The 13,218-nt window shown below is 44.7% G+C and overlaps 1 protein-coding gene across 2 annotated transcripts in view; it reads left to right on the top strand.

The window, feature by feature from the left end:
- The window catches only part of MYO5B (myosin VB), a 374,307-nt gene that overhangs the window by 279,034 nt on the left and 82,055 nt on the right, over positions 1 to 13,218 (top strand). For both annotated transcript variants that reach the window (XM_054986803.1, XM_054986802.1), the window contains exons 20-21: positions 1,049 to 1,205; positions 4,077 to 4,316. In XM_054986803.1, coding sequence (XP_054842778.1) covers positions 1,049 to 1,205; positions 4,077 to 4,316 — 397 coding nt within the window. The remainder of the gene's footprint in view (positions 1 to 1,048; positions 1,206 to 4,076; positions 4,317 to 13,218) is intronic.

Raw genomic sequence — 13,218 nt, 5'->3', positions numbered from 1 at the left:
GAGAGCCAAGCTGCAAGACTAGGATGCCTACATTTCCCATCAAAACTTGAGGGAAGCTGACCAGTGTCCAATCTGTACCTTTTGTCACTTGTGGTTCTGCTCTCAGTTTATTTAATTTATTTTATTTACTTTGTTGTTATCCTGCTTTTCTCCCCAATGAGGACCCAGAACATTCTCCTTTCCTCTGTTTTATCTTCACAACAACCCTGTGAGGGAAGCATTTTCTTCACCCTACCAGTCCTACTTTGTAACATTGCATTTTAAAAATTAAGACCGGTGGAAATGAAAGAGCTTAGTTCAGGTCATAGAGCCGGGGCAGGACTCAAGGCGGTTTACAGAAGGCTGTCTGTTCTTCTGTTCCCCCTCTGTACAATAGGGATGCTTGTGACCAGCGTCAGGAGTATACCACGAGACTTGTAAAACATCTTGGAGGTTCTAAGCGGTGTAATAAATTAATTGACTTTTTACAGGAGGGTGACAAAGCAGGTTTGGAAAGGTGCCGTCAATACTCCAAAGTAGTACAAGTTGCTTTCTTGGTTTTCGTTGGGGCTGCTTCTTGAGCACTGATTTCCTTGCTGTTTCTCACCTGTTTCCGATTTCCACTTGGATTGAGAGGAGGGAAGTGAATTGCGGTTTCGTATGTTTGCTGTCTGTTGACGCTCTTGATAAAGACCCGAAACAGGAGTTAAGCTGCCTTGTTGAGCGTCGGGTGGCGACTTCTCGTGGCAAGTCCAGCAGCTTCACTACGTTCTCCCGTCAGTGAACAGGTGTCCAGTACTTTGGATGGAGTCTGCACCGGGAGTAGCAAGAAGGAATAATTACTTATACTTTAGACTTTCTCATCTGCTGGACATCCGCCTTGTTTGTATTGATTATATTCTTTAGCACTTGGCACTTTAATATACTACAAACCTGTATAAATTGTTAAAACTGTTGGTGCTGAGTGGTACATTTGTAATATCGTTGGTCCTGAGACCAATCCGCTGTAGGTTTACTATTGACATTCTGTTACTACACGGGGCGCCCTTCCTTGTTTTGGTTTTAACAGAATGGCAGATCGTCTGAGGAAGACAAAAGCAGCCATTATTTTCCAGAAACAATATCGAATGTTGAGGATTCGCCGAGCCTACCAGATGATCCGTGGAGCCGCCATCACGATCCAGGCTTTCACTCGAGGAATGTTTGTCCGAAGGAACTTTCAAAAGGTGTGTGTGTGTTATTTTGAAAAAAAATACCTTTGGTCTGGGAAACATCTTTGCTTTGAGAAGTGAAAGAAGCTCCTGACCTGGCTTATCAAAATCATGGCTACTGCTTGTCTTTGTACTTTCTCCTTGGCTCAGAGCCAATGTAGCCTTCTAAGAATGGCCTCCTCTTCTTCTCCTACAGTGTGAACCTAGACTTGTCATGTACAGAGCTTTGTACCAAAAGACGGAGTGCTGGGTTGCCCCTTGCACCAAGTTTTTTACCCACTCCTTACGTTGTTCCTTTTTTGAAGTGGAGACTTGTGCATTTTCAGATTCCAAAAGCGTTAACGGCCACTATTTTCTTACGTTCAGGCCGTACGTGCAGAAGCGATTGTTCTGCCGCCCCTTGGAGTACGAGCTTAATGAAGCTGTTCATACAGAGAAGTGCCTCAAGGCAAAACAGAAATCTGAAAATGTCATTTGATATCAGGAATTTACCTGAAGGAACAGTGCTTATCTGAGTCCTGCGTGGCAATGCAGCTGCCTGCTTACGTCAGTTCATGCTCATGAACGTTCCTCCTTTTGGGAGACCTTCTTTTTCCTCTTGTGCCTACAATGGCTACTCTCTAAGTATGGTAAATGGATCACCAGACTCATTCGCCCGGAGCAGAGTCTGTCATCTTGTGTCTGCAAGCCATTTCAACATGGGGTTGACTTTCACCATGCAAAATGGCAGGTTCCATTCATGGTGAGCAAGTTAGGTGGCCCGTTTGCTGAGAACACAGTCTTGCAGAGAACAATGGTGTATGAATCAACAGTAAGGCTGCCAAGCCCCCAGTGTGGCCTTGTTGCTTGCCACTGCTGGAAGAGGCAACGGGAGAAAAATCAAAAAGAAAAATAAGGCTATGTCTACTTACAGGAAGTTCTTACCATAGAGTTCTGGCAATTCCCAGAGCTACCCAGAAATAACAAAGGGTAGATGTAGGAAATGCTCTATGCTAAAACCAGAAGTCCTTGCTATCACCAGAACTCTATGATAAGAACTTCCTATTAAGTAGACAAGGAGTTATTTGTTTTTTTTATTTTTCTCATGGGACACTGTCCCCCAACAACCATCCCTCTAACTGACAGTCATTTCCCGACCTGTTCAAAACCACCATCTCTTCTACCCAAACTTTGGCATTTGTTCAGTGAGAGAATATTTGCAATTTTAAATACTCGTGTACCATTCACAGGTTCCGCAAGATTTTCTACTTGGATATGTCAAGTGAGAAACGGTTCTGCTACAAACTCTCAGTTTTAGTATATGAAATGCCTCGCAGGTCCAGACCCAGATTTGTCTACTCTGAGTGTTCTCAAGTTACATATGAAGTTGATAGTTCTTCTGTGTTCCTTACTCCAAGAACTTGCTATGCATAAACGTAGGTAGAGGTTCCATTTAGATATCGGGGCCTTCCAGTAGACAGACCTATCGTCTGAAAGTTTGTGCAATGGTTTTTAAAGCAACTTGAGTTTAATGATTTTTTCCCGATACCCGATTTGGTGCCAAATTCGGAGGGTTAATTATGTCTTGTGTGAAGATGCATTTGCTTGGTCACAAGGTTGACCCCCTGACACACACACTCTGGGAGGCATCATGGAACATTAAGGAAATTGAAGCATTGTTCTTTTACCATCTTCAAGGATGAAAAAAGAGGGGGGGGGGGGAATCCCCACAAACTCAACCCAAACAAGCAGGGGAACAAAATAGAGGGGTTGAGTAACAACCTAAAAATACATATATATATTAGAAAGTATTTATTATAGATGTGCACCAATGCAGATTAGAAACAAGTTTAAAACATAAGGCCTGAATGACAGGCTACATATATATACACTAAAACTTGCTAAAACATCTCAAAATACAGATGATGGTACAGTGCAATCTGCATTGGTGCACATCTATAATAAATACTTTCTAGTATATATGTATATATATATATGTGTGTGTGTGTGTGTGTGTGTGTGTGTGTGTGTGTGTGTGTGTGTGTATATGTGTATATATATGTGTGTGTGTATATATATGTGTGTGTGTATGTATATGTATATGTATATGTGTGTGTGTGTATGTGTATGTGTATATATATATGTATATGTATATGTATATGTATTTTTAGGTTGTTACTCAACCCCTCTATTTTGTTCCCCTTTTACCATCTTCATCTGTGTTGGGACCTCGGAGTACAAAGACAGAATGCCCGATTTGTCAAAAGCTCAGCAAGTGAGGGCCATTACCCTCACTTGTGGCATCTAACTGACCGCTGTTGAAAACTGGATGCTGGAGTAGATAACCATTAGTCAGATTCAGCATGGCAACTTTTATGTACTTGCCCTAGTTCATAGTTAGCCAATAATGGCCAATAAACAGGGTCGGCCCAGGTTAGTACATGGATGGAAGACCACCAAGGAAGTCCAGGGTCGCTATGCACAGGTGGGCAATGGTGAACTACCTTTGTTCATCTCTTATCTTAAAAACCCTACAGGGTTGCAATACTTTAGCTATGAATTGATGGCACCTTACCTACATAGTTGCAGAGTTTGCACTTAAATGTAATTATGCAGTCCACCTTCTTGAATCAGATACACCTTCCGTGCTTGTGAGTTATCAAGGGACCTTAGGAATGGCTGGTCTAGGTGGACCTTTGGTCTCCTGATCCAAGAAGGCAGGTCTTACGGTCTCTGAGTCCAATACTGTGGAGTGAAACTTAACACACCAACCACCCAGTACAGCTCTTATTAAAATAGTCATTGCTGTTCATGTACCGATAGAGATTAATTTCCACACTGCTGTTACTACTTTGGGTTGTTCCCCAAAGGGTTATTTCACCCCATACGTTTGTTTGTCTTCTCTAGTTGCTTGCCGAGCACAAAGCCATCGTCATCCAGAAGCATGCCCGGGCCTGGATGGCTCGGAAGCATTTCCTCAGGTTCAGATGCGCCGCTGTGGTTGTCCAGTGCTACTTCAGGCGCATGAAGGCCAGGCAGGAGCTGAAGGCCCTGAAGATCGAGGCCCGGTCAGCAGAGCATTTGAAGAGGCTCAACGTCGGCATGGAGAACAAGGTCGTTCAGTTGCAGAGGAAGATAGATGAACAGGTAAATCCCCTTACTCTGTTACGAATATCTTGACCTCTGTTACAACTGCTCTGGGTTGTATATGCTGTTCTTGTGCGGGGAGGGGGGACTCTCTATCTACAGAATACTTTTTCGTTCTGTGATCAGGAGATCTGAGGAGATAGCAAAGCAGGCTAGGTTTAACCATAAAGTATATTAGATGTGTTCATAGGGGGGAAAAAATCAGTAAATCAAATCAGGTAAAATTGGGGTGGTTTTTAAAAAACTTTATTTTTGAATTTTTTTGTTTTTACTGAATACCAAACCCAAATTGCACTCCTAGACTATATGCTATTCTGTTGGGCACTGCTGGCTGTAGTCTGCTGGTGTAGACATGTGCCTACTAGGGGATTTCCGTGTTGCTATGTAAATTAGTTGTGCTTTGCTTCAGAAAGATTTCATTTCTGTGCTTGGCTTTATGCTTCTCCCACAAAAAACCTTTCTGCTTCCATACCCTATTGTGTCTCTTTCACTGAATGTCCGAATTGCTGTTCATTATTGTACTTACATACACAGTGCAAGTGAATATACAATGTAATCCATCTTGGATCTCAGTGAAAAAGGTGGATTACACATACATGCATGCATACATTGAATGTGGTGAGCTCTCCTTCTTTGGAAGTCTTTAAGCAGAGGCAAGATGGCCATATGACAGCAGTGCTGATTCTGTGAGCCTGGGCAGATTGTGAGAGGAAGGGCAGAAGGGGTTGCATCAGTGCTTGGTTTTCGTGGCTCTTCTTACATGCCCAGGGTGGTACCGATCGTCACCTTGGGGTCGGGTGGCAGTTTTCCACAGACTGGTTTGGCTAGGGATCCTGGAGGTGTTTCGCCATCTTCTGGGCAATGGAGCAGGGGTCACCAGGGCAGTTGGGGGGTATTTGTGAATTTCCTACATTGTGCAGGGGGTTGGACTAGATGAACCTAGAGGTCCCTTCCAACCCTATGATTCTGTGATGCTATATCAGAGCGTTCTGTGGTCTCCCAGTTTCAGACCCTGAATCCAGCTTTTCTGAAAAGCCTCTAGCCCTCCCAGGCATGTAAGAAGTCTGTAAAAATGCAAAAACTGGTACAAGTGAAGTCTCCGGTATCCCTGCCCTTACTGATGGACTGTGCCTCTTTGATCACCTGCTGCCCTTTGTCTAGGTTCAGTATTCTAGTCTAGACTCCTTCCTGCACTGCTGCTAAAGATGCCATGAGCTAAGCTAGTCATGTCACTGTAATGCAAGAGGGTGCCTTGGTCTTGGGAGGGAATGGAGGTAACATAACTGCCTTGGAATTCCCACTCTGATTTGGCCCTGAGAGGGAGATGGAAGGGCAGCTGCAACGGGGTAAAAACCAGTAACTGTAAGGTGAATACCTGTTCGTTAATGGGATGGCCAGCAGGACTGTTCCTTGTGGGGAGCCCGGAGCATGGCACCTGAAGGAGGATGTAGGAGACCTTCCATAGAGTTCTCATTGGGAACTGCGTGTTCAGGATACTTATCTGCAAAGCTAATACGTAATTTTTTCACAGGGCTTTTCTTTAAAAAGGCTGGTCCATGGACTAGTTTGCTCCTCAGCATGTGTGCAGAGTTTCCCCAGGAAAGTTATCTTTGCTCTCCATCAAATTGTTTACCGGCTTGCTAGTGTGCAGAGTACCAGACTAGACAACAGGGCATTGGCTTAATCATCTGTCTGTGTAAAGACAAGTGTCCTGACTGACTCCTCAACGCCCAGCCCAAACCCTCGGACCTAGAAACGTGAAATTTGGGGAGAACATTCCTTTCGTGATGTAAACACCCACTAAGAAGGGATCTTAAGAAATTTTCCCCCCTAAGAGGGTAAAAAGGGGTCAAATGTGTTTTGCCAAAGGGGTACATCTTCCCTGTGTGGCTGGCAGGCTACTGCCTGCTTGCACCCCCACCCACTGCCAGCTTGGCCACTCTTCCCTGATTGGGCCAGTCTTTCAAGGTCATTTGCATATGCAGGCTGATTGGGACTCACTACATTCCACACCTCATCCCCTCCCTCCCCAACAGCTGGAACACAGAAGTCATTTGCTTATGAGGCCTGACTGGTCCTTGCTCCTACTTTCTAAACAGTATGCAGTTGCTGTTGGGAGTCATTGAATGTGTCCTGAGATAAAATGCACCTCTCAGTCTTCCCCTTAAAGTTCAATAGGGTTGTCAATCTCTCTGTGGGGCCTGGCTTTCCTGTGTGGCTGGCAGGCTCCTGCCTGTTTGCACCCACCTCTCTCTGATTGGTCAGCTGTGGAACTCTGTGTTCTGAGGTAAAAATCAGGTCAAGGAAACTGCAGACAGTTGAAGAAAGGAAGTAACTGGATTTAAAGTAGTTAAATACCATAGTGAAGCACAGGTATCAAGCTAGCGGTGTATATTTTGTACAAGAACTGCTCTTGTTTTGAACAGATCCCCTGTATGCTGCTGTAGCTATGGGTCTATATCTATATCTATCTCAGGGAGGGGAGTCAGGTGGGTAGCCTTATTGGTCTGTGTTAGAACAGCAGGATTTGATTCCAGAGGCACCTTAGAGACTAACAAGATTTTCTCAGGGTATGAGTTTTCAAGAGTCAAAGTTCCCTTCTTCAGATACATGGTATACATGACTCTTGAAAGCTCATACCCTGAAAATCTTGTTGGTCTCTAAGCCACTGAAATCAGATCTTGCAGAGGGGATGTGGCTCAGTGGTAGAGAATCTGCTTGGCATGCAGAAAGTCCTAGGTTCAATCCCCAGCATTTCCAGTTTAAAAAAACCAGGCAGTAGTTGATGTGGAAGACCTCTGCTTGAGACCCTGGAAAGCCACTGCCATTCTGAGTAGACAGTACGGACTTTGATGAACCACATTTTTTTATTCCACACTAATAACATCAGGGCAGCATACATGGTTCTTTCCTCTCTAATTTTTTATCCTCACAGTGACCCTGTAAGGTAGGTCAGGCGTAAGGTGAACCGTATACAGATTTGAACCCTGGACTGATGATTCCTTGTCCAGCATACAAACCACTAACCACCCAGGTTTCTGGACAGTTGGAGCAGTTTTGTTGCGGGAGGAGGAGAAGGCTAATGTAGTCTGAAGCTCAAGCTGGGAAAGGGATATCAGGTAGGCTGGACTGTGGGGACTTACGTTGGTTACCGCCCAGAGCTGGGGCTGATCCAATTAAGAAAGAGGTTATATTGGATTCCCAGGTAGCTGAGATGCCTGTTGGGCCCTGTGGATTTGCTTGATGGTAGAGCATGTTTAACAACTAGCAAAGTCATCCATATTAGCCAAGCAACCATAGCCTCACCCTGAAGAAACCACAACTCTTAGTGGTGTAAGGAGCTGGGTCCCTGTAAAAATAATGCGCACAATACTCTTGCAGTTAGAAAAGAACATTTTGCTGAAGGTCCAAAACACCAAGAAGAAATTGACAGCTTTGTTATCTGTGTGTGTGTGTGTGTGTGTGTGTGCATGCATGTGTGTGTGCGCACACGAGAGAGAGAGAGAGAGAGAGAGAGAGAGAGACTGTGTGTGTTTTTTTAACGTGTAGCCTTGGTTAACCTTGGCTCAGACTGCATTACATAAGACAATCACAGCTCTTGAGGAGAAATCTCTCCCTGTGTGCAGATTTGTCCCACTACCGCTGCTGAGCTTTTCCCATTTAGTCTCCGTTCTGCAACTTCTCTGGCACTTGCTGCTATTGCCTGCCAGAAAAGCTGAGCTAAGATAACAGCAAAAAAGATACCCCTCTGTGGTTTGCAGTGCCTTTTCTGATTGGTGACTACAAAGAGAAACCCTGAGGCTTTATTTGAAGGAGACAGGCAAATATTAGAAGAGTTTCTCTGTAAACAAAGGTAGATGTTTGGAAAGGAAGTAGCTGTGGCTCAGTGGAAGAGCATCTGTCTGGCACGCAGAAAGTCCCTGGTTCAATCCCCAGTATCTCCAGTTAAATGGCCAACTAAAGAGCAGGATTTAAATCAAGTAGCACCTTAAAGATCAGCAACATTTCTAGAGTGTAAACTTTTGAGGGTCAAAGCTCCCTTCTTCAGAATCTTGCTGTTCTACTGTAGACCAACACAGCTACCCACCTGAAAGGACCAGGATGTATGTAACGTGAAAGACTGCAGCCTGAAACCCTGGAGAGCCGCTGCAAGTCCATCTACCTTAATGGACCAAGGGGACTGATTCAGTATAAGGCAGTTCCATGTGTTTTTATGTGCATTTGTGTTCAAGGGGTCTCCGTGTTTTGAGTTTTTTTGCCTTGAGTTGAGCATTTAATAGCTGAAGAGTTCATGAAGGTCAAGAGTGGGAAGGTTTTTCAGCTTGAGAGCCTCACCAAGAGTAGGTGTCTGCCCACTTTTGAGAATGGGGCACCAGCCCTTTATGTTTCCAGTGGCAGCAAATTACAGGAACCTGCTGCCTTTGAAAGCAGGTGGAGATCCAAGCTGCGCTCGCTCCCTCTCTGCTACTCTGAATGACATTCAGCTGTCGGGCTGTTGAATGATTATTGCAGGAGCTATCAGCTCACTAGCTGAGGCTTGCAGTCCTACAGATCAATGTCGCCAACAAATTGTTATGAGGAGCTGAGGAAAAGCCCCAGCAGAGCAGATATAGCAAAGAGTCCGGTAGCACCTTTAAGACTAATTAACTTTATTGTAGCATAAGCTTTCGAAAACCACAGCTCTCTTCATCAGAGCAGATAGAGGCTCTCCAGACTGTAATTTGCACCTCTGTTAGTCTCTTGCCGTGAAAACCCTAACAGGGGTCACCATAAGTCAGCTGTGACTTAAGGGCATTCTCCACCCTCTCCCTTCATAGTAGCGAAGACCAGGGCTCATTTCGAGGGGGAACGCACTGGAACACAGTTCTGGCAGTTCCCCAAAGAGGTCACATGTCAGGTGGCCCCGCCCACCTGACGCTCGGCCATTTTGGGCCCGTTTCAGCCTGGATTTGGGCCGAAACGGCTCGGATCGGGCCTCTGATGGATGGTGGATCACTCTCCCACTCAGCAGGAGCCCGATCCTGACCATTTTGGGCCCCTTTTCAGCCATTTTCAGCCCAATTTTGGCCCTGAATGGCCAGGATTGGGTCCAAAACTGCCAGGATAGGTGATGTCAGGGTGTGTGGGATATGCAAATCAGTTATGCTAATGACACACTTCTGGTGATGTCAAGGGGTGTGTCATATGCTAATGAGTTGTGCTAATGAGTTATGCTAATGAGTTCCTCCAGCTCTTTTTCTACAAAATGACACCTGGCAAAGACTAATATTCATGTTTGTTTTCTTCTTGTATACTCTGCCTCTTTCCTCAAGGGAGTAGGCGATTCTCCAGGTATGTTGGTCTCAATCCATACAGGTTTCAAAGGTCAACATCAGCACCTTTAACTATGCTTGGAAACAGATTGGGAACCAATGTAGTTGGGCTAAGACTGGAGTGATTTGGTCCTTACAACCTTCTCCAGTTAATATCCTGGCTGCAGCCTTCTGTAGCAGGCACAGTCGGTTTCAGTTGGTGAAACTGCATATAGGCTGATAAGTGTTAAAACTTTTCTCCCCTGCGTTGTTATCCTGATCAAAATCCCCCTTGCTCCACAGCTGCTCTTTACCTTCCAAAAATGCCAGGAAGAACCATTCATAGCTCTCCCAGCATGTCATGTTGTTCAGTCCTCATGTCAAGCGTGGGGCATTCCCTTCCCTAACTGACAGCCTTTTAAATACTTAAAGAGAGCAATCATGTCTCCCCTCAACCTCCTGTTCTCCGAACTAAACATTTCCAGATCTCTCAGTCTTTCCTTGTAGGGCTTGATCTCCAGGCCCCTGATCAACCTGGTTGCTCTTCTCTGTACCCATCCCAATTTGTCCACATCCTTTTTTGAAGTGAGGCTTCCAGAACTGTGCACAATACTCCAGATGGGGCCTGACCAATGCAGTATATAGTGGGACTATGCCATCCTGTGATCTGCATGTTATGCCTTTGTTGATACACTCCAAGATTGCATTCACCTTTTTTGCTGCTGCATCACACTGACTGCTCATATTTAGCTTCCCATCTCCCCATACTGCAAGATCTTGTTCTCACACACTGCTACCCAGAAGTTTGTCCCTAATCCATTATGCTTTGCATTTGTGTTACCCAGGTGGTGAACCTGACACTTATCCATGTATATCATAATAACATAATAATATTTGATTTATATACCACCCTTCAGGACAACTAAATGCCCACTCAGAGCAGTTTACAAAGTATGTTGTTATTATCCCCACAACAAAATACCCTGTGAGGTGGGTGGGGCTGAGAGAGCTGTGACTGACCCAAGGTCACCCAGTTGGCTTCAAGCGGAGGAGTGGGGAATCAAACCCAGTTCTCCAAATTAGAGTCCTGCACTCTTAACCACTATACCAAACTGGCTCTCTACCGAACTGGCTCTCAGAACTATCAATATAGTTCTGTCCTGTTAAATTGTGTCTTATTCCTCCAGTTGTGTAGCATCAGCAGTTTTTGCATGAGATAGCTTTTTACACCTATTTACTTAAGTGATGAAGAACATGGTGGGGGAAACACTTTGCATTCCCCATGTGATGACATCTTTCAAGGTTTTAACGTTTGTTACCCATGTATGGGTGCCCACATGCATGCATATTTGTGATCTGTGTGTGCCTATCTGTTTTATGACTGCTTCTCACTCCAATTCCTTCAGCTTTCTTATGAACCATATCACAGGGATCCATCGCTTTGGCATAACTGATGGGCGTCACTATATCACCTTGTTAGCCCCCTAATGTGTTTTTCTTCTTAAAGCAAGCAACAAAGATGACCCCAGAATATATGTTCTATGCAAATTAATACTGGTTGTTAATAATCATCAACCATGATTTGTCAAAAACATCAGGCCAGACTGAGCTCATCTGTTTACTTTGATTCTGAGAGCTGCGGGCTTCCATTTCTCCCCCCCCCCCAATATAAACATCATTGTACCACGCTTGACAGTGGAGCATAAAAATTATTGCTTCTTTGCCTCACATTCATTTAGGTTTCTCAGAGGCAGTCACTTAACGGCTGTCTTAAATGCAATTAATGAGTCTCCCAAACCCCTCCCCAGTCTCATTTCATTTCAGCGTCTGCCTGATAGTTATTGGCTCTTGTTCATTTTGATGTCGGCCCATTATAAGCGATTCTCCCAAGCACTCCCTTCTCGGCACTTAAAAGCCGGATTGGAAGGGCTGCAGGCTGCAATTTGGGCCGAGGTGACCAGTTTCTGCACGGTCCGGCAAACCCAGGAGGGTATTGAAATTTTCGAATGGGCACATGGAGTCACTTTGGGTGGATATGTCTTTCCTGTGGCAACTACCCTCCCGGCCAAATGTTTGATTTAGACCTTTAACTGTGTGCCTGTCAGGATGGCTTTGAGGTAACTAGTCCTTGTTGTAGAGTCTATTCATTTTCTGTCTCCCACTGCTCGTCCCTCCCTGTTAAAAACTAGATAGCGATGAAGACCACCCCAAGAACCAGGTAATAGGAAAGAAAGCAAGATTTGTACTGGGCCTGATGGAATTGCAAAGGAAGACATAGTTTTCAAGAAGCAGTTTGAGGGAACAGCAACACTTAGGTAATTTCTCTTGCACATGTTATAAAACACTCAAGATTTGTTCACTTTTAGAGCTATAGCTGCTGTATCAGTTCTGCCATCGATTAAAGATTATTTTAGAGGGCCTATTGGAGCAGTTCATTTAAAGTTTTGTTAAATATATATATATCAAAAAACCTTCCCTCCCATAAACCCTTCCCTAGCATTGAACAGTGGGGAGAAAGAAAAGGGAGGAGGAAATAAGAATGAAAGGGAAAAAAAACAAGAACTAAAGCAAGGAAGGGGTGGGGGGAACCTTATCCCAATCAATAAAACAAGTTTTGTATGAAGTTTTCTAGAGTTCTAAAAATTCAGCCCAAATAGACAAAGATAAAACGTCTTGGAATTCTTTGAGGTCTCAAAAAAATAATTACCTGACATCTGAAATCTAATCTCTGCAATTGTAGTGAATAAAATCCTGCCCTGAAGTCATAGCTGACTTATGGCGACCCCTGGTGGGGTTTTCATGGAAAGAAACTAACAGAAGTGGTTTGCCAATGCCTGCCTCTGCAACCCTGGTCTCCGTTGGAGGTCTCCCAACCAATTACTAACCTAGGCCACCCCTGCTTAGCTTCTGAGATCTGAGAAGATCAGGTTCTTCTGGGTTATACAGATCAGGGCACGCACGTTGTAAACTGGATCCTCATTTAGATCAAAGTCAGTATTGCAAGAAGTTGGGAGAAAAGAGGTCTGTCGTACAGAACACTCACCATGGAACCAGGTTGGTGCTGATGCCTTACCAGGTGTACACTTGGACACAACCTAGGCTTGTCAACATGAGAAAGGCCTTAAGAGCCCCTTGCTGCTGTCTCTCACACCAGAGGTACAGTGATACATAACTAGTATTTTTCACAGTGAGGCTGTGGCACAAAGCCAACCAGATCTCTCCCCTTTATGCCGGAATATATGGTCAAGTTTGCTGTGGTTTGCTATGAACACCTGCCCCATAAATATAAGCAAAAGCCTTGTACCTCCAAAACACTCAAAATACATACCCAGGAGCGGAGCGGAGCAACTCTAAGCATTGGCATATATAATGGCTGCCCGGCCACATGCAGGCTTTGTGGTAAACAGGATTTCTGCCTGGTGCAGAAGCCACAGTTCTTCATGTTGCCGTAAAGAAAAAAAAATGTATTGGATGCTGCTGCTCAAAATTGTTGATGCGCAAATAAGAGAACAGAACCCCCTGTCCTCCCATAGCTTGTCTCCCATGCTCTTCTTCCCGTCTTCCAGTTGGACTGCCATAGAAGTCGTGAGCTTGTCGGGGGGGGGAGCTTG

The sequence above is a fragment of the Eublepharis macularius genome, chromosome 8, assembly GCF_028583425.1.
Source record: "Eublepharis macularius isolate TG4126 chromosome 8, MPM_Emac_v1.0, whole genome shotgun sequence".
Taxonomy (NCBI): Eukaryota; Metazoa; Chordata; class Lepidosauria; order Squamata; family Eublepharidae; genus Eublepharis; species Eublepharis macularius.
Note: the sequence above shows the minus strand (reverse complement) of the source record. Positions and strands in the feature narration are given on the sequence as shown.